Source organism: Nuphar pumila, chromosome 2 (assembly GCF_984573655.1).
Source record: "Nuphar pumila chromosome 2, dmNupPumi1.hap1.1, whole genome shotgun sequence".
NCBI classification, from domain to species: Eukaryota; Viridiplantae; Streptophyta; class Magnoliopsida; order Nymphaeales; family Nymphaeaceae; genus Nuphar; species Nuphar pumila.
In genome coordinates this window covers 9,178,828-9,202,248 of record NC_143250.1, presented here as the reverse complement: position 1 = coordinate 9,202,248, position 23,421 = coordinate 9,178,828, and the positions used below count along the sequence as shown (strand labels likewise).

Below are 23,421 nucleotides of genomic sequence, written 5' to 3'. Positions count from 1 at the left end.
ACTCCTGGTGGAGGATCCATATAGACCTCTTCACTGAGATCGCCATTAAGAAATGCATTCTTAACATCCAATTGATAGATAGGCCATTTTTTAACGGATGCAACCGCAATAAGAGTCCTAACACTAGTCATTCTAGCTACGGGAGCAAAGGTTTCTTCATAGTCTATTCCGTACTCTTGAGCATATCCTTTGGCTACCAACCTAGCTTTATAACGTTCTAGTGACCCATCACTTTTAGTTTTGATTTTGAAGACCCATCTACATCCAATAGACTTCTTTCCAATGGGTAATGAAGTTATTTCCCAAGTTTTAGCCTTTTCAAGGGCACTAAGTTCTAGTTTCATAGCTTCAACCCATTGAGGAATATTTTTGGCTTCATTATAGTGTGATGGTTCATGATAAGAGTGTAATGCAATTAAGCATGCCCTATATTTAGGTGTTAGAGACTCATAGGAAACAAACCTATTAGGAGGATTGGAAATTCGGCTAGATCTCCTTAAAGTGGTTTCTTCAATGTTGGAATTTTGAGAATATTTTTCTAAAGCACTTATGGGAGTTTCTTGACCACGCCTAGCATAGGTTTGTATTGACCTATTTTCAACATCATTACTTCCATTTTCAACATTACTAAGAGGAGTATCCTCTAAATCATTAGAAACATCCTCTTCGTGAGGAGTCACATCTTCTTGAGAGAGAAGATCAAATAGGAAAGCATATTAGCTTTCATCAATATCTTTATTTTTCTCAAAACCATTCTCATTTTCTAAAAAAGTAACATCTTTGGATACATAAAGTTTGTTGCTTTTGGGATCGAAGCACCTAAAACCTTTTTTATTTTCTCTGTATCCTAAGAACACACATTCGATAGCTTTGGGGGATAACTTATCTCTTTTATGTGTAAGGACAAAACACTTACACCCAAAAATTCTTAATCTATTAAAATCGGGTATTCTTTCAAAAAGTTTTTCATATGGAGATATATTTTGTAGGGATGAGGATATCATTCTATTTATCAAATAAGTGGAGGTTAAGGCGGCTTCGCCCCAATAGCATTTAGGAATTTCTTTGGAAATGAGAAGAGTCCTAGTGGTTTCCAAGATGTGTCTATGCTTTCTCTCGGCTAGACCGTTTTGTTGGGGAGTCCTAGGACATGACCTTTGATGACAAATTCCATTAGTTTCTAAATATTCTTGAAATTCATTTGATAAATATTCTCCACCGGAATCGGATCGAAGAATGGAGATATTAGTTGAAAATTGATTTTTGACAATCATATGAAATTTTTTGAAAGAAATTGCAGAGGATTTGAAGAAAATGAAATCAAGAAGGGCAGTTGGCCCAGATGGTATACCTATCGAGGCTTGGAAATGCTTGGGAGAGAAAGGTTTAGAATGGTTGACAAATCTTTTTAACTTGATTTGGCGAACAAATAAGATGCCTAATGAGTGGAGGAAGAGTACTTTGGTGCCTTTATATAAGAATAAGGGTGATATACAAGATTGCACAAACTATCGTGGTATAAAACTCATGAGTCATACTATGAAACTTTGGGAGAGGGTGATTGAGTCTAGGTTGAGGAAGGTGTTAAAATATGTTGATCCTTAAATGTACATATATATATTTATATATATATATATATATATATAAAGATACGTATACATATATATATATGTATACATATCTCTCTATATATATAAATATATATTTTTTATCTTCCTAAAATACCCTCAAGGGTATTCTTGTAAATTAGCATTTTACGCATATTCCAATTGGAATATGCATTGTAATTTTTGTTTTATTTTTATGTTTTGTTTTTTATATTTTTGGGTTTCGTACCACATTGGGGGCCTCCCAAAAGTGACGTTGGGAGCCCCCAACGGTCACAAATGTGACCGTTGGGGGCTCTCCAACGTCCCCTTTGGGAGCCCCCAAGGTGGTCCCTTTTCATGCTTATAAATAGGGGATTTCCCCTTTGTATTTTGTATTCTTGAGGGAGCTTATGCTCCATTGTAATGGGGTTTTCACCCCTTCTCCATTATTCTTCAATGATATGTAACTTATGACTTTAAGTCATATTTTTCCCTTTTTATGGGTTTTATGTATTGGCACATTATGTGCGTGTGTTGTTTCCCTTTAATGGGTATATTTGCACTTTACGTGCATAAGTATGGGTTCATTATTGAACCCAAGGTATTTCAAGTCACTTTCTAACAGAAGGTTGTCATGATATCGGAGAATCAATTTGGTTTTATGCCTGGAAGATCAACTATGGAAGCTATACATCTTCTTAGACAACTTATTGAAAGATATAGAGAGAGGAACAAAGATTTGCATATGGTTTTTATTGATTTAGAGAAGGCATACGATAGAGTACCTAGGGACGTTCTCTGGTGGACAATGATGAAGAAAGGTGTTTCTCTCAAGTACATTAGTATAATTAAAGATATGTATGAAGGAGTAGTAACCAATGTCCGCACTTGTGGAGGGGTGACAACCAATTTTCCGATAACGGTTGGGTTACATCAAGGATCTGCTTTAAGCCCTTTCCTATTTGCGATAGTGATGGATGAGCTTACGAGATCAATTCAAGAAAATGTACCGTGGTGTATGTTGTTTGCTGATGATATTGTTTTGATTGATGAGTCTAGAGCTGGGGTTAATGCTAAGTTAGAATTATGGAGACAGACATTGGAAGCTAGAGGTTTTAAGTTGAGTAAGAGTAAGACTGAATATATGGAATGTCGGTTTAGTAAGCAACGAAGTAGGGATGGGAGTGTAGTGAAGCTTGGTGAGCAAGATATACCGGTGAATGATTATTTCAAATATTTGGGATCCATCATTCAAAAGTATGGAGAAATTGATGGAGATGTAAATCATAGGATAAAGGTTGGGTGGATGAAATGAAAAAGTGCTACTGGAGTGCTGTGCGATCGTAGAATGCCATTGCGGTTGAAGGGAAAGTTTTATAGGACGACTATTAGACCCGCTTTACTATATGGTACGGAATGTTGGGCTGCCAAGAGACATCATATTCAAAAAATGAGTGTAGCTGAGATGCGGATGCTTAGATGGATGTGTGGAAATACAATAAAAGATAAGATTCGGAACGAAGAGATACGTAAGAAGGTAGGTGTTGCACCCATTGAAAATAAGATGCGAGAGAATCGTTTACGGTGGTTTGGACATATTCGGCGAAGGCCTAATGATGCTCCAGTTAGAAGGTTGGAGAAATGGGAAAATATATTAGTTAAAAGAGGTCGGGGTAGGCCTAGGAAGACTTGGATGGAGATGATAGGAAAGGATATGAATGCTTTGAACCTCACCGAGGACATGGCGTTGGATAGAAATGATTGGAGGAAAAGGATTCATGTGGAAGACCCAAAATGAATTTCTTTTTTGGTTCATATCGCTGACCCCAATTGTTTTGGGATGAAGGCGTAGTTGTTGTTGTTGTTGTTGTTGTTGTTGTTGTATATGAAATTTTTTGAAGTTAAAAACTTCGGATTTTAGGTTGAGAAAGTAGATCCACACATATCGAGTGAAATCATCAATGAAAGTGACATAACATGAGTATCCTCCTTTTGATATGACCGGAGAAGGACCCCAAACATCCGAATGAACTAATTCAAAGGGTTTTTTTGACACAAATGTTCTCTTTGGAAAGGGAGTGGATTTCATTTTTCCAAAAATACAACTCTTGCAAAAAAAATGTTTCTCATTACAAAATTTCTTTTCAAAAGGAAAGGAGTACAGTTTTGAGAAGCTTGGAGGTCCAAGTCTTTGATGCCAAGTTTCTATATTTTTATCTTGGACATGATTACAAAAAGAGTTAGTAGGAAGTTTCAAATTGGTCATGTAGTAGAGATCTCCCCTCCTATGGCCTTGCCCAATCCGCTTCACGGACTGGAGATCCTGTATAGAGCAATGCTTGGTTGAGAAGGAGATTTCACATCCATGATCACATATTTGAGAGACAGATAAAAGGTTTAAATTAAGTTGAGGTACTACTCTTACATTTGGCACAAAAAAATCTTTTGAAAAGTCTAAGGTTCCAAAGCTTTTAACTTGTAAAGAGGTACCATCGGCGGTGGAAACAAAAGAATTTTTGGGGTTGCTACATATATTGGATAGTCCATTTTCAATAGGGGTCATATGAAAAGATGCTCCAGAGTCAAGAATCCAAGAAGACGTACCTGGAGGAGAAGAAGAGGCAATGGCGGCTCCCGAAGTTGATGGCGATTTGAGTAGAATTTGAAGTGCTTCGGATAGTTGAGCAAGGGAGAAGGACTCATTCCCTTTCATTGGCTCCTCCTTTTGTGGGATTTCTTCAATAATAGCAACTTTACCTTTTGGAGGTTCATTTATCTTTGGACAATTCGGTCTTATATGACCCAGTTCTTGACAGTGGTGGCAAATGGCTTTCCTATAATTGCCATTATAGTTATTTTGCCTCCCAAAGTGTGGAGGCTTATATGCTTTCATATGATTGCCGGGTTTAGACACGGCAAGAACTTCATCTCCTCCTTTAATCATGCCAAGACGTGTTTCTTCTTGGCATATTTCGGCTATGGCATCTTCCAAAGGAAGTGGTTTGGATCTATGAAGTAGGGAGGACCTAACTTGTTCATATTCGGGCCTAAGCCCATGTAAAAATTGGAAAAAGTGTTCTTTTTCCATTTGTTCTCTTCGCATTTCCACATCTTCACTTGATACCCATTTGGGTTCAAGAAGGGATAGCTCATCCCACAAAGGTCCAAGAGTGCTATAGTAATCTCTTACACTCATTTCACCTTGCTTAATGGTACGAATTTTTTCTTGGATAAAGAATTGACGAGCAAGGTCTTTTTGGGTATACATACCTTTCATAAAGAACCATGCTTCATTTGCTAGGCGGAATTTAGCAATGTTGGCGCAAATCTTTAGCTCCACGTTGTTCATGAACCATGCAAGAATTTTTGCATGCTTACTTTCCCAATCTTCTACCTTGGATTGGTGATCTTCAATAGCCTTCGTGCGAGCAATTCCTTCTAGAGCTTTTTCTTGATCACCATCTATTTTTGTAAGTTGGAGTTGAGGTTCCCGAATGGTGCCCATAACATATCCCCAAAGCTTTTTACCTTTGAGGTTGTTCTCCATGGCGGCGGCCCACATCATGTAGTTAGCACCATTGAGCTTGAAGGAGAGATCAATCTTTTGTTCTCCTTCCATTATATAATCAAGAATGGAGGATAAACAAAAGAGAGAAATAAAGCTAGACAACTAGCAAAGAAAATCAAGAGCACAACCAAGGCTCTGATACCATGTAATGAAATATGCGGAAAAGAAAAGTATGTCCTACAATGGACATTCACACATGGAAATTAAAGAACAAGTCCAAAAGAGGACATACACAAAAGCCAATAATGGCTAGAAAGCATAAAATCTTATAAATGCACTAAAGGGCTTGAAGAAGCCACACCTTACAAAGGGGGAGACCCCACTTATTTATAGGCAAGAGAGGAGTGAGGGAGAGTTAGAGAAAAGCAAGAGAGAGGGACCATTGGGAGTCCCAACAAGGAGTCGTTGGGCTCCCAACGGTCACAATTGTGACCGTTGGGGGCCCAACGACTCTTTGTTGGGGCCCCCAATGGCTGTGCATTAAATGCACAAAAAGAAATAAAAAAACAAAAAAAGGAAAAAGGAAAAATAGAAAAAGAAAAATGAAAAAGGAAGAAAAAGGAAAAAGACTAAACTGCCCCTATTGGGCGAGATTACATAACTACCCCTTATCGGGTAGTGACTGATATATATATATATATATATATTACATATATTTTAACAGAAATAACCAAATTGTACTAAATTCTTACTGTTGGTGATGAAAAGCCATATCTCTCCATGAAGAAGTTGTTCTTCTTTCCTGGCATATAGTTGATTGTCATCTGCAATAGTTTTGTCAGAAACATAAACAGATATTTCAGAAATGAATGAGCAACATGATGCATTTCTGAGATAATTTACTTTGCAACCTACAACATAATCCTTCAGTTATGATAAGTTTATTTATTTATTATAGAAGTATCAAAACCCAGAGCAATAAACAGATGCTCGAACAAGAGGAACCTGGAAGTAGTGAAGACACTAACCTAAAATCCAACATATACACAAAATTAAAATGAAAAGTAACTAAAAAAAAGGATTCTGATATCGTTTAAATATTTCCACCAGTAAGGTGATGCATTGGTCATCTGATCAAAATAAAATTACATAATTTAAACAGATTGACTTAGTTTTCTTTAACAAGAGATTTCAGCGAGTTCTATTTAATGTTCAAGTACAAATTGCTTGAATCTCTAAGAAAAGTAGAAACTTAGCATCAAAGTATTCCAAAAAAAAGAAAAATGTGATCAAAATAAAGCCTTATTGAAAAGATCTAATACTAAAACAGAGAATGCCAGTATTGGAATCATGATCTCGCACTAAGAATGGGTTTACATACACAGTAAAAGAGATATATATATATACACAATACATTTTATCATCATTCACATAAGATAAAAAATCCAAGCATTTACAATGAATATATACACCAACAAACCCATTACATTTCGATAAACAATGCACATATGATCGGAAAACATTAAAACCCAATTAAGACGCCATCTGTTTCCCTATCTAACAATGAAAGGAAGTTATACAAGAAGAAAATTATATAGAACTTTCCTTTTCTACAACAGAAAATAATACCACCATGCAAATGATCTATTAGAGGACAATGATGACTCTTGTAAAACGCATGAGAAGATTTAAGAAATACAACTTGAAGCACCAATCTTACACCTAGATCAGAAGTTCACTGGCAATACAGAGGGAAAAAGAAAAAGGAAAATCAATGAAGGAAATGCAAGGACATATAAGGCATCTGTAATCTCAAAACATGAGCTAAATCAAGGCAACATCACATGGCTATCAGGAGAACTCAAAGTTTACCTCATCCCCTTTTCTGATCTGCTGACCAGCATTTATCATCACCTCCAGCATCCGGTCCTTGAAACGCCAATGCAGGAAACAGTTTGGCTGAAAGGAATGATTTAGCATATCTGAAAAGTAGAAAATATAGCTATTTAAGAGCTAGGAACAGTAGGAATAAAGCTCATAAGCAAACCAACATGCGCCATAAGGATTTCCAACCAGAGACAGATTTAAGTCAAAATTCAAGCTCCATTCAAGTACTTGTTTACTGACCCAACTATTTAATAACCAGCAATCTGTGGAGTGATGTCACTTCTTAAAATTTACACCTTTATCTCTAATTACAAGATAGATGTTTGAAGGACACATGCATGTTGGAAAATTTAAACTAATTAACAAATTCAACTTTGAAATATGATCACCAGTTTGTCTACTTTGGGCCAACATGCATATTACCTGCAACCAACATTTTGAATTACAGCTCCCAATGAAACAGACTCTCTGATAGGATATGTATATCAATAATCCATCAAGAATGACACACACAGAGACACATGCATACATGTTAGATCACATTTTGCAAAATACATGTATATATTCTTATATACATATGCACATTTGTACATACATAGATTCCTAATACCTTATATATAAATATGATCACCAGTTTGTCTACTTTGGGCCAACATGCATATTACCTGCAACCAACATTTTGAATTACAGCTCCCAATGAAACAGACTCTCTGATAGGATATGTATACCAATAATCCACCAAGAATGACACACACAGAGACACATGCATACATGTTAGATCACATTTTGCAAAATACATGCATATATTCTTATATACATATGCACATTTGTACATACATAGATTCCTAATACCTTATATATATATATATATATATAGAAGTATTTACTAGTTGATATTTTGAAAGTGTTCACATTATATGCAGCGGCATTACATGATGCAGTGTCCCTGACAAGCCATCTTGGCATTTCTCAAGATGGGTGTGGTCTCCATCTCAAAAAATGATATGGGTGGCTGTTAGCGGCGGCAAGAGAGCTGCATCATGCGGCACTGCTACATAAAAAATGCCCTCTATTTTGAAAAGACCTGCTAGGCAGTCAAGAAACACTAGTTTGTATTAGTTTGCATACAACTGCACTTTAGTGCTATATTATTCTTGTTGGAACTGTGATTTTGTACATACCTATGTATGTATGCAGGCATGCATGTATGTATATGCAGGGAAGGTGTTAACTTCCAAGGCCTTCCATAGACATTCACCACAAAATTTACAACCCTAACAAATCTGAAGATGACAGTCATTTCATGCATTAATTGTGTATGGGTGTGGGCGTGAAAGATATGCCTTAGGAATTTCTGAAAACATGGGTGTGGGGTGCAGAGTGTGTGTGTTTGTGTAGTCAGACCTAGGCAAAGAGAGAGATTGGGGAGGGTTTTTCAATCAGAACCAGTTCCAACGATCCAATCAGGATCTAATAGGGCTCAGGTCTTGATATGGGTCGAACATGACCCGCATCCAATCAGAGAGAGGAGGTCCTAATCAAACCCAGGCCCAAAAATACCTTAGTCCAATCAAACCCAAGTCTGGTTCGGTTTACAGGTTTGATTAAACAAGTGGAGGAGGTTTATGATTAGATGTAGATCATATCTCTGATAAGAGATGGGAGAGGGCAGGGTTCCAATCAGACCCATAGTTGCAAGGACGAGAATAAAAAACGAGAAGCAGTCAATCCAATTTTTTGGAGGATTCAGGAAGCGGGAAGCGGTAGGGGGAATAGTTAAGGAAGCAATATAAGAAATTATGAGAAATAATGATAAAATGATTGATGTAAGAAAACAACTTTTAAAGAATGAAGTTTTTTGAAGAAAAAAGAAGTGTCAAAATGAATAATTAAGAAATAATGTCTACAATTGACAATTATATCATCTTATTAGAAAAACCAATGTTCTATCGTACCGTATCATACAATACGGTACGATACATATCGTTACCATGGGCAAAAGTGGTACAATACACACTCGTATCGTGATACGAGTATGTATCGTATCTGTATCACATGTATCATATGATACACCTTCAACGCACTTTAAAAATGGCTGAAACTTGTTTTTTATTTTTGAGGTTTTAAAGACCTCTTGAGGGCTCATTTGTGTAGAGGCCATTAGAGGGGTATGCAAGCACACTAGGAGTCGTGAGAGCAATTAGTGGGCTGATCCATGCGCAAGGGATAGGGCTTTTGCAGTTTGCTCAAGTAAGAGTGCATTTTCACCATTTTCTCACTCAAGTGGGTTAAGGTAAAAAATCTCTATTATGATACACCTTTAAATTGATGACTTGCATGAAAAGAATATTCAAGCGAATTAAAGGTTTCAATCCAAAGTCCAAAACATCCATTTCAAGCAGTGTATGCCAAGGTCTATCACACAGAAAAAAGGGATTCCCATTACCAGACCATATGACCTGAACAACCTTGGTGAAAGACTAGAGTCATCTCTATTAGAGAAGTCATTAGTTTCTAATACTTGGGGGATTTATGTCACTTATGTATTATTGTGTTGTGGTGTATTATTCTTTTGTATGAAGGGATAGTTGTTATTTGATGATGTCTTATGCAGCTCATAGAGACAAATGCTTCATACATGATTTTATGGTTGTGTTTTGTGCAATTCATCATTATTCATGTGTTATGATTTCATGATTTTTACGGCACGTATCTTATTTTGGGCCCGACCAATACATGTAACAATACGATACTTACAACCTTGATAAAAACTATATAAGATCATCTAATAGGATAACTAAATAACACATACAATCAATAAAAATGCAAAGCCTTTAAAAATTACAAGTTCATAAGTTTATTTTGGAATTTGGATGCAAAACATTAATACAACAACAACAACAACTACGCCTTCATCCCAAAACAATTGGGGTCAGCGATATGAACCAAAAAAGAAATTCATTTTGGGTCTTCCACATGAATCCTTTTCCTCCAATCATTTCTATCCAATGCCATGTCCTCGGTGAGGTTCAAAGCATTCATATCCTTTCCTATCATCTCCATCCAAGTCTTCCTAGGCCTACCCCGACCTCTTTTAACCAATATATTTTCCCATTTCTCCAACCTTCTAACTAGAGCGTCATTAGGCCTTCGCCGAATATGTCCAAACCACCGTAAACGATTCTCTCGCATCTTATTTTCAATGGGTGCAACACCTACCTTCTTACGTATCTCCTCGTTCTGAATCTTATCTTTTATTGTATTTCCGCACATCCATCTAAGCATCAGCATCTCAGCTACACTCATTTTTTGAATATGATGTCTCTTGGCAGCCCAACATTCCGTACCATATAGTAAAGCGGGTCTAATAGTCGTCCTATAAAACTTTCCCTTCAACCGCAATGGCATTCTACGATCGCACAACACTCCAGTTGCACTTTTCCATTTCATCCACCCAACCTTTATCCTATGATTTACATCTCCATCAATTTCTCCATACTTTTGAATGATGGATCCCAAATATTTGAAATAATCATTCACCGGTATTTCTTGCTCACCAAGCTTCACTACACTCCCATCACTACTTCGTTGCTTACTAAACCGACATTCCATATATTCAGTCTTACTCTTACTCAACTTAAAACCTCTAGCTTCCAATGTCTGTCTCCATAATTCTAACTTAGCATTAACCCCAGCTCTAGACTCATCAATCAAAACAATATCATCAGCAAACAACATACACCACGGTACATTTTCTTGAATTGATCTCGTAAGCTCATCCATCACTATCGCAAATAGGAAAGGGCTTAAAGCAGATCCTTGATGTAACCAACCGTTATCGGAAAATTGGTTGTCACCCCTCCACAACATTAATATGATAAAAAATTTGTGCAGCAATTGATGTGTAATTCATCACACATTATAATTCTAAGAAACTTCGACTAAGCCTAACAATATAATCAATTGATACATGATACCCTTAAACAACAAGAAATGTACAAGAGCTAACAATGTTATATATATATATATAGATAGATATAGATATAGATATAGCTAATTATGTAAGTGTGTCTTAACAAAACAAAAACATCTAACAACATATAGCTACTGATGTATTGCTAAGGATACTAAAGCTGCACATAAGATACATAAAAGCTACTGGGTTGTTGTGCAAAAAGTAATACAAATTAGGTTGATAAGTTATTTATCCTCTGTTAAAAAATTCAGCAATTTGAAATATTGAACAGATGTATCTATATTATGAAACAAAGAACAAACATCTGCAATTAAGTCCAACATGCATATAGAAAAACATATCAAACTAAATATGGTAATTCAAAAAAATAAAAGGAACTTTTTTTTTGCAATCAAAACAATAAGACTAAAGTCAAAAGTCAAGTGCATTTATATTCTACATACTATGTAAATCCGTGCATTTATTTGAGATGAATAAGAGAAAATGAGGGGCTTATAGCTGTTAAATTATGTAAATCAATCTTGTATTTTCGTATATATATTTTATATATAAGGTAATACATATACATATATGATATATATGTATATGTATCTACCTATTATATATATATAATATATATATTGCTAAGGGTAGTTTAGGCATTTTACACATATTCATTTTCGTGAATATGTTTTGTAATTTTTCTTTTTCTTTTTCTTTTTCTTTTTCTTTATTTCTTTTCTTTAATTAATACAACTTGTACTTGCCTTGGGAGGGGCCCAACCCACTAGTCGTTGGACCCCTCCAACGGTCACATTTGTGACCGTTGGAGGGGCTCCAACGACTATGTGGAGCCCCCTCCAAGGCCTCCTAAATGCCCTATAAATATGGGCTGCTCCTTTTGTATTTCTTCAAGGGTTTTGGGATTATTTCCCAACCTTTTCTTGTTTATGAATCTTATGAGTGCATTTGCACATTTGTGATTTTGTGTTCTCGTGTTTTTTGCACAAGTGTTCTAAGTGTTCTTGGTGTGTGTATGTTTACACATTTATTCTCAAGTAATCGATTATAGTATCTTATTGAAGATACTTTTACATGGTATCAAAGCAAGGTTGAAGAAGAAGGATTGTGATTCGCCTTCACTTGCGTTCCTCGATAAACGTGCCTTCAAGCTTTTTGAAATCGAAGTGGATCATCTTCCTCGGGCAATATTTTAGAAGCTTCTTTTGACAAGAAAGACGCGAAAAAGATTTAAGGTACGTATTATTTCTTGTCTTCTTTCCTCCCTAATGGGCGAAAAAGACTCTCATTTCTCTCTTGGGTTTAAGCTTAATGGCTCAAACTATCATGTTTGGGCCGGGAATATGGAAGCCCATATTAAAGGAAAGGGGCTTTGGGGTTACGTTCATGGATCTATACCGGAACCGGAACCCAAAATCACCATCATCGAAGGAGGAGATATTAAGATTCTTGAAGGGGAGGAAAGACAAAAGGCTCTTGAAGAGTATTCCAAAAAACATGACGATTGGGAAATGAAGAACTTCAAGATCTTATCTTGGATTTTCTCATCCGTTGAAACCAAGATAAACGCCAATATCATCAAATTCAAAAAGACTGCCGAAGCATGGGTGTATCTTGAGAAAATGTACACTTCAAGAGATCTATCCCACAAGTACTTTCTCCAAAAGAGAGCCTTGACACTTCAACAAAATGATATGAGCATTCGGGAGTATTTTGCCGAATTATCCTCTATTTGGGACGAGCTCGCAATTCTTGAACCAAAATGGAGTAGAGAAACTATCGAATTAAGGCACAAACAACTTGAGGAAGATCGGTTCTTCAACTTTTTAAATGGCCTTAGACCCGAATTTGAACAAGTTCAGTCCTCTCTTCTCTTCGCGTTCACATCTCCCACACTTGAAGATGTTATCACCAAACTAAGTGGTGAAGAAACACGTATGGGGATTAGCAAGAATAATCCTAGCATTCTTGTTGCCTCTTCTACTCAAGAGGATGGTGAAATGGTTAATGTCGTGTCAAGACCGGGGAATAACATGAATACCTATAGACCTCCTCATTTCAAGAACCAAGGTCAAGGAGGAAATGATCGGCATGGCAAAAGAGACTATAGCAAATTGAATTGCTACTTTTGTAAAGAACCAGGACATATCAAACCTATGTGTCCTAAATGGAAGAAATTGATTGCAACGGCTATGGCATCCCAAGCAGAAGAACGACCTCCATCATCAAGTGAGTCTCTTTCCTTTCAACAAATCGTAGAAGTATTACAACCTCTTCTCAAGGGAGCCACTTCTGGAGCCGCTATGTCATCCTCTTTCCCCGGTAAGACATCTTGGCTTTTAGATTCCGGGGCATCCTTTCATATGACCCCTAGCTCTTGCTCTCTTTCAAATCTTTCTAAAAATTCTTTTCCATCATTTGTCTCAACCGCGAATGGAACATCTCTTGAGATTAAAGGAATAGGTAATTTTGAAAGACAAAACTTCTTTATTCCAAAAATTTGTTTTATCCAAAAAACTTAATTTGAATCTTTTTTCCGTCTCTCAACTCTCGGACCATGGTTGCGATATAAAATTCTCTTCTAATAAATGTTGGATACAGGATCGCCAGTCCGGGAGATTGATTAAGGAAGGCTCTAGAAGAGGAGATCTCTACTACGTAGATTTTCTTCAAGTTCCCAAGAGTCAATTTTGCAACGTCGTTCAAAACAAAGATATTCATGTATGGCATAAGAGATTGGGTCATCCCAATATTGTTAAAATCTCCTATCTGCCTTTTGTTAAACATCTTTGTAAAAGTGATTTTCTATGTAATGAATGTAATGTTGGGAAAATGAAATGTTTGCCTTTTTCTCAAAGAACCATGCTTACGACAAAATCATTTGAGATTGTTCATTCCGACGTATGGGGCCCGGCTCCTGTGATGTCAAAAGGAGGTTTTTCATATTATGTGATTTTTGTGGATGACTACACTAGGTTTTGTTGGATCTATTTTCTTAAACATAAACATGAAGTTTTTTCAACTTTTAAAAGTTTTTATATGATGATTTCAAATCAATTCAATGGATGCCTAAAAATCCTTAGGTCCGACTCTGGAGGAGAATACCTCTCAAATGAATTCAAAAGATATCTTGAAAATTTTGGTATTCTTCACCAAAAATCTTGTCTAAAAACCCCTCAACAAAATGGGTTAGCCGAACGAAAGCACCGGCACATCATTGAAACAACTTGGACTTTACTTATTTCACAAAACATTCCAAAGAATCTCTGGGCTAAGGCAGCTCTTACCTCTGTCTATCTCATAAACAGACTTCCATCGAAGAATTTAAACAAAATTTCTCCCTTTGAAAAACTGTACGATAAGGAACCTGATTATAGCAGGTTAAGGATCTTTGGGTGTAAATGTTTTGTTCTTACTGATAAGAATGACAAACTTTCGCCTAAAGCCATTCCTTGTGCCTTTCTTGGCTATTCTGAAACCCAAAAGGGTTTTCGTTGTTATGATGTCAAAAGTGATAAACTGTATGTTTCCAAAAATGTGAGTTTTTTGGAAAATCTAAGTGGATTCGAACATAGTGACCCTCATAGTGAGAATATGGATTATTCTTTTCTATTTGATTTACTGAATAAAGACGATGATACTAGTGATGATGAGTCGGATCAAAGTAACCCAAATGAATTTGAAACTGAAGAAAACATCCCCTTGTTTCCTTCGTCACATCAACATATTGATGAAGGATTACCTAGAAACCCTATCACCTATACTCATAGAGATCGAAGCAACTTTAGAAGTGCTCTTGACAGATATAATGATGCTAGTCCCAGTGTCGCTCAGAATGAAGATATCTCACGTAGAACCGAAAGAAGTAGAAGGCCTCCTTCTAGGTTCATTTCCTATGACTCCTTTTCACCTAGATATAGAGTCTGCCTTAGTGTCATCCACTCCTATATAGAACCTAGAAATTTTGAAGAAGCACGAAAGTGCCTTGAATGGATTAATGCAATGGACAATGAACTTAAGGCTCTAAGAAAAGCCAAAACTTGGGAATTTCAGAATCTTCCTAAAGGTAAGAAAACAATAGGGTGCAGATGGGTTTTCAAAGTTAAAACTAAAAGTGATGGATCCCTTGAAAGGTATAAAGCTCGTTTGGTTGCGAAAGAATATGGTCAGGAATATGGTATTGACTATGAAGAAACTTTTGCTCTTGTAGCTCGTATGGCCACTGTCCGATATCTTATAACCGTTACTTCTATCAACAAATGGAACATCTATCAAATGGATGTTAAAAATGTATTTTTAAATGGTGATTTAAGCGAAGAAGTTTATATGGATGCTCCACCTGGAATAGAGACTCCTAAAGAAAAGGTGTTTCGTCTACAAAAAACACTTTATGGTTTAAAACAAGCCCCGAAGGCTTGGTATGATAGGTTTAACTCTGTAATGATTGAAAATGGATTTTCCTCTTCCTTTACTGACACTGCTCTATTTGTTAGAAAATCTAATGCAGGTATTGTGATTTTACTATTATATGTTGATGACATGCTCATTACCGGGAGTGACTCTAATGAGGTTAAGAGTATAAAATCTATCTTAAAAGATAAATTTGAAATGTCTGATTTGGGTTTTCTAACTTACTTTTTGGGGATTGAAGTAGCATACTCTCTTAGAGGATATTTCTTATCTCAAACTAAGCTTGCTTCTGAGATCATTGACAGGTCAGGTATTACAGATGAGAAGTTTTGTGAAACTCCTGCCGTAGTAGGAGCCAAAATGAAAGTTGATGATGGGGTTCCACTTCTGGATCCTACACCCTACAGACAGCTTGTAGGATCATTAATGTATCTGAGTATTACTAGACCAGATATATCCCATGCAGTCCATACTGCAAGTCAATTTCAGCATGCGCCTACATCAGTTCACATGAGTGCCATCTTACGAGTCGTAAGATACATAAAGGGTACTCTAAATAAGGGAGTTTTTCTGTCCTCTTCTTCCGATTTAAAATTAATGGCTTATACTGACTCTGATTGGGGAGGTGACCCAAATAACCGTCACTCCACCACTGGTTTTTGTGTATTCTTAGGTGACTCATTAATTTCATGGAGATGCAAGAAGCAACAAAAAGTGTTGCTCTCCTCAACAGAAGATGAATATCGTGCCATGGCAACTACTACCATGGAGATTGTTTGGATTCATCAACTGCTAGAAGACATGGGGATCACAATAGAAGGGCCCACCAAGCTGTGTTGCGACAACAAGAGTGCAATCTACATTGCGAAGAATCACACCTTTCATGAGCGGACCAAACACATTGAAATGGACTGTCACTATGTTCGTGAAGCATATCTCCAGGGAGTCATTGATCTTCCTTATGTCACATCCGAATATCAGTTGGCAGATTTTTTTACTAAAGCCTTGTGCGCTCCGCGGTTCAACTTCCTTCTTGGCAAACTATCGGTCATCTTACCCTAAGTTTGAGGGGGGTGTTAAATTATGTAAATCAATCTTGTATTTTCGTATATATATTTTATATATATAAGGTAATACATATACATATATGATATATATGTATATGTATCTACCTATTATATATATATATATATAATATATTGCTAAGGGTAGTTTAGGCATTTTACACATTCATTTTCGTGAATATGTTTTGTAATTTTCCTTTTTCTTTTTCTTTATTTCTTTTCTTTAATTAATACAACTTGTACTTGCCTTGGGAGGGGCCCAACCCACTAGTCGTTGGACCCCTCCAACGGTCACATTTGTGACCGTTGGAGGGGCTCCAACGACTATGTGGAGCCCCCTCCAAGGCCTCCTAAATGCCCTATAAATATGGGCTGCTCCTCTTGTATTTCTTCAAGGGTTTTGGGATTATTGCCCAACCTTTTCTTGTTTATGAATCTTATGAGTGCATTTGCACATTTGTGATTTCGTGTTCTTGTGTTTTTTGCACAAGTGTTCTAAGTGTTCTTGGTGTGTGTATGTTTACACATTTATTCTCAAGGAATCGGTTATAGTATCTTATTGAAGATACTTTTACAATAGCTGCACTAGACAAAATCACACTACAAATAGTGAGGAACCAGAATTCCTATATATGAGGAAGTGAATTCCTCGACTTGGGAATTATAATTCCAATGAAAATAAAAACTCAGCCATGGGAATCAGGATTCCCATCACATGGGAAGCGAGATTCCCTTGTTGGGGAATCATGATTCCCATGCATAGGAAGCACGATTTCACATCGCTTCTGGCTCCCGCTTTCTAGGAATTGTGACTCCCACCTTATAGTAGTCTTTCCTGTAACTATGATCAGACCCAAATAAGATTTGCGACTAACAAGAGAGAGGGGGGGTCCCTTGGCAGAGGGAACAAAAACATTGAAAGGAGGGAGGGAGGAGGAGAGGGAACTCGAGACACACACACACGCAGGTCTTCTCCTCTCGAACTGAATGAGAGAAAGGAAAAATGTAAGGGAAAATAATAAAATAAATAAAAACATGTGCAATTTGCCGGAGTTTGCCATAGTTTGTTAGAGTATGCAAAGGTTGCATGTGATCAACAATGACCATAGAGGCACAACAAGGGAGAGTTGGTGACCAAAGGGGTTGAGAAAAAAGAGGGTCTAGGGCTCAAGAGGTCAACCTTCCTTATGTAGTTTTCTTTTTAAAGTATTAGACCACTTTTGACTCAGACAACTTTGACCAAGTCTAATACTGGATGAAACAAGTTGGGTGTGTGTTGAGTATGCTTGACTCCAAGTCAAATGAACCCAGACAAACTCCATGCCGCACTGTACTCGCACACTTGTCACACTTATGTCATATGTGAAGGTGCGAATATGGGTGTAGCAGGAATTACATGGCAATTTCAAGAAACATTGCAGGCGTGCAACAATATATGCGTACATCCACACACATAAATGTGTGTGTTTATGCATGTCTTCCATAGAACGTGTTTACAGTTATACAAATGAAATTATAATTTAATCTTATATACTTGGTAACATATAACTTTTTGTTCGCAAGGACATGCCACTTAGCATGAGTATAGCATGTTGGCATGACACAATACTCAAACAAGCGAGGATATTTTATGGACACAGTCAAACTAGTGTTGTACACAGTCAACATTGTGCCATTAACTTCCTCTATTTCTTTTATATTCTCGATTACTTATTCTGTATTCACTTGCATTCATTTTCTCTTAAAATTTGTCATTAATTTCATCAATTTTAACTTAGTTTTAGTATTTGATATTTTTAATTAGAGTCATTTAGAATTATTGTTATGTGTCTTTATGTATACAGCCATCTCTCTGTATCCTAATATTTTAAAGTTTTTGTGTTGTACCAAGCATATATGCATCATGTCTCATTCCTGCATCTATATCCATGTGACATATGTTAAGTTTTTCTAAGTTTTTAAGGGTTTTTTAAAATTTGAACAATTTTGGACTCTGTCAATTCTGACCAAGTCCAAATTTGGACCAAAATGATCACGGATTAAGTGCACCTTGCCATGTTAAGTGCTGCACCAATGTCACACCACACCGGCACAGGTGCTTCAATCCTTTTAAAGAGTCTATGTAACTGTTAAAATGTATTGATTCATATATATATATATATATATATATATATATATATGAGTGTATATGTATATATTACATAATTTTAAACTGTTTTTCTTCCCTTTATAATAGGTAATAACCTTTAGGGGTATTGTGGTAATTTATACATGTAACAGGTTCTGCCCATTAGGAGTAGAATGGTAATTTTGTATATGTAATAGGATCTGCCCTTTAGTGGCAGAACTGACCTCTCCTTTTTTTACTGTCCTTTACACTTTTGTAAAGGTCAGTTTTGTCTTTTAGTCAATATAGTTGTTGGGAATCTCCAACAGCGATATTCAGTTTTGTCTTTTAGTGAATATAGCTGTTGAAAATCTCCAACAGCTATATTTCTAGCTGTTGGAGTCTTTCAACAGCTATATAGGTCCTCTTGGCCCTCTTATTCGTGTATAAATAGGGGCTTCTTGTCCCATTAGATGTTTTCCTAATCATTGTATCTCAATAAAGATTATTATTTTTTTATGTTTTTGTTGTATGCTCTTTGGTGCCTCTTATGATCTCATGTATTCGTCATTGATTGGCTTGTGTATTGTCCCTTTGTAGACTTGTGCTTGTGCACATTTAGGCTCTTTGTAGCCATTGTGTGCACTTAGGTGCATTTGTATTGCTTTTGGCATTTGTATTGTCCCTTGTAGGAGTTGTTCTTGTGCTTATGCACATTATGGTTTGTTTTCCGCTTGATTTCATTACAGTAACATAGTGTCACACTATGTAAACACGTGTCTGCTCTATAATAGCCCCAGTTATTTGTTGTTAGCTAAGGTCAACAACACCCTATGACACCACCAGTTGTGTTTCTAATTAGATCTTCGAACTTGAGCTTAAGTTCTCGAATGTGCCTCCTTTCACAAGTCACATATCTCAATCCTCCATATTTCATACCATAATAATGCTCAACCAAGATAGCAAGAGAGAGGAGGATCATTATACCATGTTCTTTATTGAAGACCCAAATGCCTTCATCCAGCTTAAAATATGATAGCAACGTTAGACAGAAAAGAACTGAAAATGATAAGACTCCCACAATAAGAGTGTACACATGTATAGACAAAAATATGTTTTTACACACTAGTGCAACTCAAGTTATATGGACAATGCAACACCATGAATATACATTCAGATATGTACAAATTCAGTGAGTAATGGAAAATCTAACTTCCCAAATAACTAACACACTGCAAATTGAGAGGCACACCTCACATCTAGGGTATGTTTCTGGCGAGTCAATAGGTAAGCTATATAGACATACAATTGAAGTAGAATGTGTATAATAGAGAATCATTTTTTCATGGAACTATGCACAGGTTGAAGAAATATATCTGCTACGCCTATTTACATTCATCAATTGTGCAAAAAAAAAATATAGAATACAACATTACCAAATAATTTCTTTTGATTAGGGTCAACATTACCAGAGTAAGGAGCTAGCATATGAGTATCTTGGACTAGTGCACCAATCCTAATTTGCATATTGGTGCAACGGGACTGAGCAATGCCCACTGCCCAGAGAAACCTTTCAGGTTCACGTGCAAGACGCCTTACCTTGAGAGGGGCACCAGGATGCTGTTTCATTTGAAACCAAAAAGCATTTTGTTAACCATGAGTACTGATCATCAAAAGAAAAAAGAAATGTTTTTTGTAATCATCATTAGACAAGCAAACCAGTTGATACATAAACAATGGCTTCAAAATTATGCACTAACATTGGACCCATAAGGTTCGGATTCTTCTTGAATCAGATGCGGCTTAGAAGGTTCAGATAGAGCCTTAGTTGTCAAAGGCGGCACCTAGGTGCTGCCTAGGTGCAACCCCACCGCCTGGGTGACCAGGTTTGGGCGGTGGGGCCCTATATTACCGCCTAGGCTGAGACTGCCTAGGCTTTTTTTAGAGCCTATGCTTTTTTTTTTTGAAGTTTTTTTTTTAAGACATCATTTGTTTTCTTTTTCGAGGGGGAGGAAGAAGAAGAAGTGTCCATTGCTTGTATTATATCTATTGTTGAGAAGAAGAAGAAGAAGACATTATTTGTCTATTGCCTGTATTATGTCTATTGTTGAGAAGAAGAAGACATTATTTGTCTATTGCTTGTATTATATTTATTGTTGTTAATTTTTTTGTATACATGAATTTATTTTTTGTGTACTGTTCTTCACATTGCTAGTTGTATTGTTTGTTAATTTAGTCTTAATTTGTTTGAGCAAGTTAAGGTTATGTAATATAATTGCTTTAGAGTGTTCAACAACATATTATTTGTCTATTGCTTATTGTTGATTGATTTTATATTGTATACATGTTTCTCATTATCTTTTTTATGTTTTGTTTTTGTTTTTTTTTATTTGGGGTACTGCCTAGGCTTTTTTAGGAGCTCATCGCCTAGCGCCTATGAGAACTAAGGATAAAGCCTCATAAATTGATTCCAGGTTGCTATGAACAACATTCACCGACTTTATTTCTTTTTTGCATGGGCTAAGGAGGACACTTTCCCTCGGTTTACTGAGACACATGGAAATTCCACATTGGACAAAATTCTTCTGATGTCTATCTTGAGTCAAAGGAAGCTAGAATGAGCTGAGCCAGGTATGCCTTGGAAGAAAAAAATTGACTATCTGCTTTGCAGAAGGAAAGTGCCTCTCATACAGCATAGATGAGAGAACTCCATCCAGTTCTAGAGATTTACTTCTGGATTGAGACGTCAAGAAACTGGCACTGTTATTCAAGCCTTCTCAAATGAAGCCAGACCAACACCAACCCAAGTCAATCCAATTCATGTCATACATATTCATCATTGAGTATTACAAAAGTACCATAAGCCACCTACCCAATGCTTTTCCCAAAATTCTACTGCTTGTCGTCGCCTCTCTTGAATAGCCACAGCAAGCTTTTGGTCTTGCAACTCTAAGAGCTCATCCTGACAGAAAGAACAACGGGATTACTAGTAAAATTGATTAAGGGCATTCAATGTACCACAAGATAAAGAAGAAGAGCACATCTACAACTGAAAATAAGAAAGATAGCCGAGACGATTTATTTTGAGCAGTCACAAATAAAAAGTGTGCCACTAAACTAATAAACTTGGTAGAGCTGCATTTTCAATGTACATCCAGTTAGCAAGGTGGCACTAAACAGCACAGGTTTATGGTAAACAGACATCCAACACACACACACACACACACACACACACACACACACACACACACTCATTCATTCATGCGCATGCATACACGTGCACCCATGTCCACATTTATGGGCACTCACAAAGACACACTACACACACACACACACATATATATATATATATACTTTTTAAAAATATTCATATCTACTAGCCTAAATTGTAGCCAATACCTAAGGAAGGACAAAATTAATTTAGATAACGCACACCTCTGTTGCCAGAAGCAAACTTGTACTTTCATCTGCACTAGGTAAAAAATCACCATACAGCTGCCAAAAGTTCCCTTCACAATCAAATGCAAACAATAGAAGACAAGCCAACCTCAGGTCCCAATCTGCCTGCACAGCAATTTATCAGTAAAGATTTTTCAACATCTTGCCATTTTAAAAGAATAATACAAAATAGATTAGCTGTAAGATGGCAAGAAATCTTATGATGTGATTCCTCTACGAGATTTCACCTGGCTGTTAAATGCTCATACTGTTCAAATATATTATATATACATCTAAATATGTATATATAATATTCTTGATGATTGGCTCTATGTAAATCAAAATACCCTTCAAGGGTATTTTGATCATTTTATTTTGTTGCATAGTTCATGCACAATAAGGGAATACTTGTAATTATCATTTATGTCTCTTTTTTTTTATTATTGTTGTAATATGTACACTTGTCATGGGTTTTATTGGGAAGACAATATAGTTGTTAGGGCTTTATTGGGAAGACAAATATAGTTATTGGGCAAGAGCTATATTTCTAGCTGTTGGGTAGGCCCAACAGCTATATTGACCTCCCCACTTCATTATAAGTAGGGCATTCTAGCCCAAGTGAATATCATCCTTTTGAAAGGATTATTTGTTAATAAAATTTTTATTTTTTCAAGTGTTCTTGCCCTTTGTGGTTTTTGTGTTAGCACTTTGAGTGCATTTTATGTGTTATCCTCTTGTTCCTTTGTAGACTTCAAGTGTATTATTATTATATTGTTGTTATACTCAAGGTTGCTTGTATTGTGTCGTATCATACGATACGGTACGATATGTATCGTTACTTTTAGGGTTTATGATATGATACACACACGTATTGCGATATGAGTGTGTATCATACCTGCATCGGGTATCGTACCTGTATCGGGTGTATCATACGATATACCCCTGTATCGACCCGTATCGTATGATATGGGTATGAGTCGGACGCACTTAAAAAGACCCGAAATTCAAACTTTTTCATTTTGGGTTTAAACAACCTCTTGAAGGCCGAGTTCTCTATATGTTTAGAGGTTGTTAGAAGGGAACCCATGAACCCTAGGTTCCATGAGATCGATTTCGGGGTCGATTCGTGCGCAAGGGGGAGAGCTTTTATGATTTTATCAAGTAACAGTACATTTTCACCTATTTTTTTCACTCAAGGCAATGGTGCACTCAAGTAACGAGTGAAAACCGATTAAAAATCAAATGCAACTATTGCCAAAATAGTTATTCGGGTGGTATCTGTTAAGATTGATGTATTCTTTTGTACATATATACGTATGTATATATATATATACACATGCAATTTATAATATATTATATATATAATATAATATATTGTAAATTGCATGTGTATATATATATATTAAAATATGATTAGTCAACATTGGTTCACTTCTAGCCGT

General features: G+C 36.4%; 1 protein-coding gene across 2 annotated transcripts in view; it reads right to left on the bottom strand.

The window, feature by feature from the left end:
- PTAC14 (plastid transcriptionally active 14) overlaps positions 1-23,421 on the bottom strand; it is a 50,045-nt gene that overhangs the window by 3,542 nt on the left and 23,082 nt on the right. For both annotated transcript variants that reach the window (XM_089995100.1, XM_089995106.1), the window contains exons 5-9: positions 21,977-22,105; positions 21,414-21,503; positions 20,011-20,161; positions 6,970-7,079; positions 5,850-5,921 (exon numbers count right to left, since the gene is read on the bottom strand). In XM_089995100.1, the coding sequence (XP_089851226.1) occupies positions 5,850-5,921; positions 6,970-7,079; positions 20,011-20,161; positions 21,414-21,503; positions 21,977-22,105 (552 nt within the window). The remainder of the gene's footprint in view (positions 1-5,849; positions 5,922-6,969; positions 7,080-20,010; positions 20,162-21,413; positions 21,504-21,976; positions 22,106-23,421) is intronic.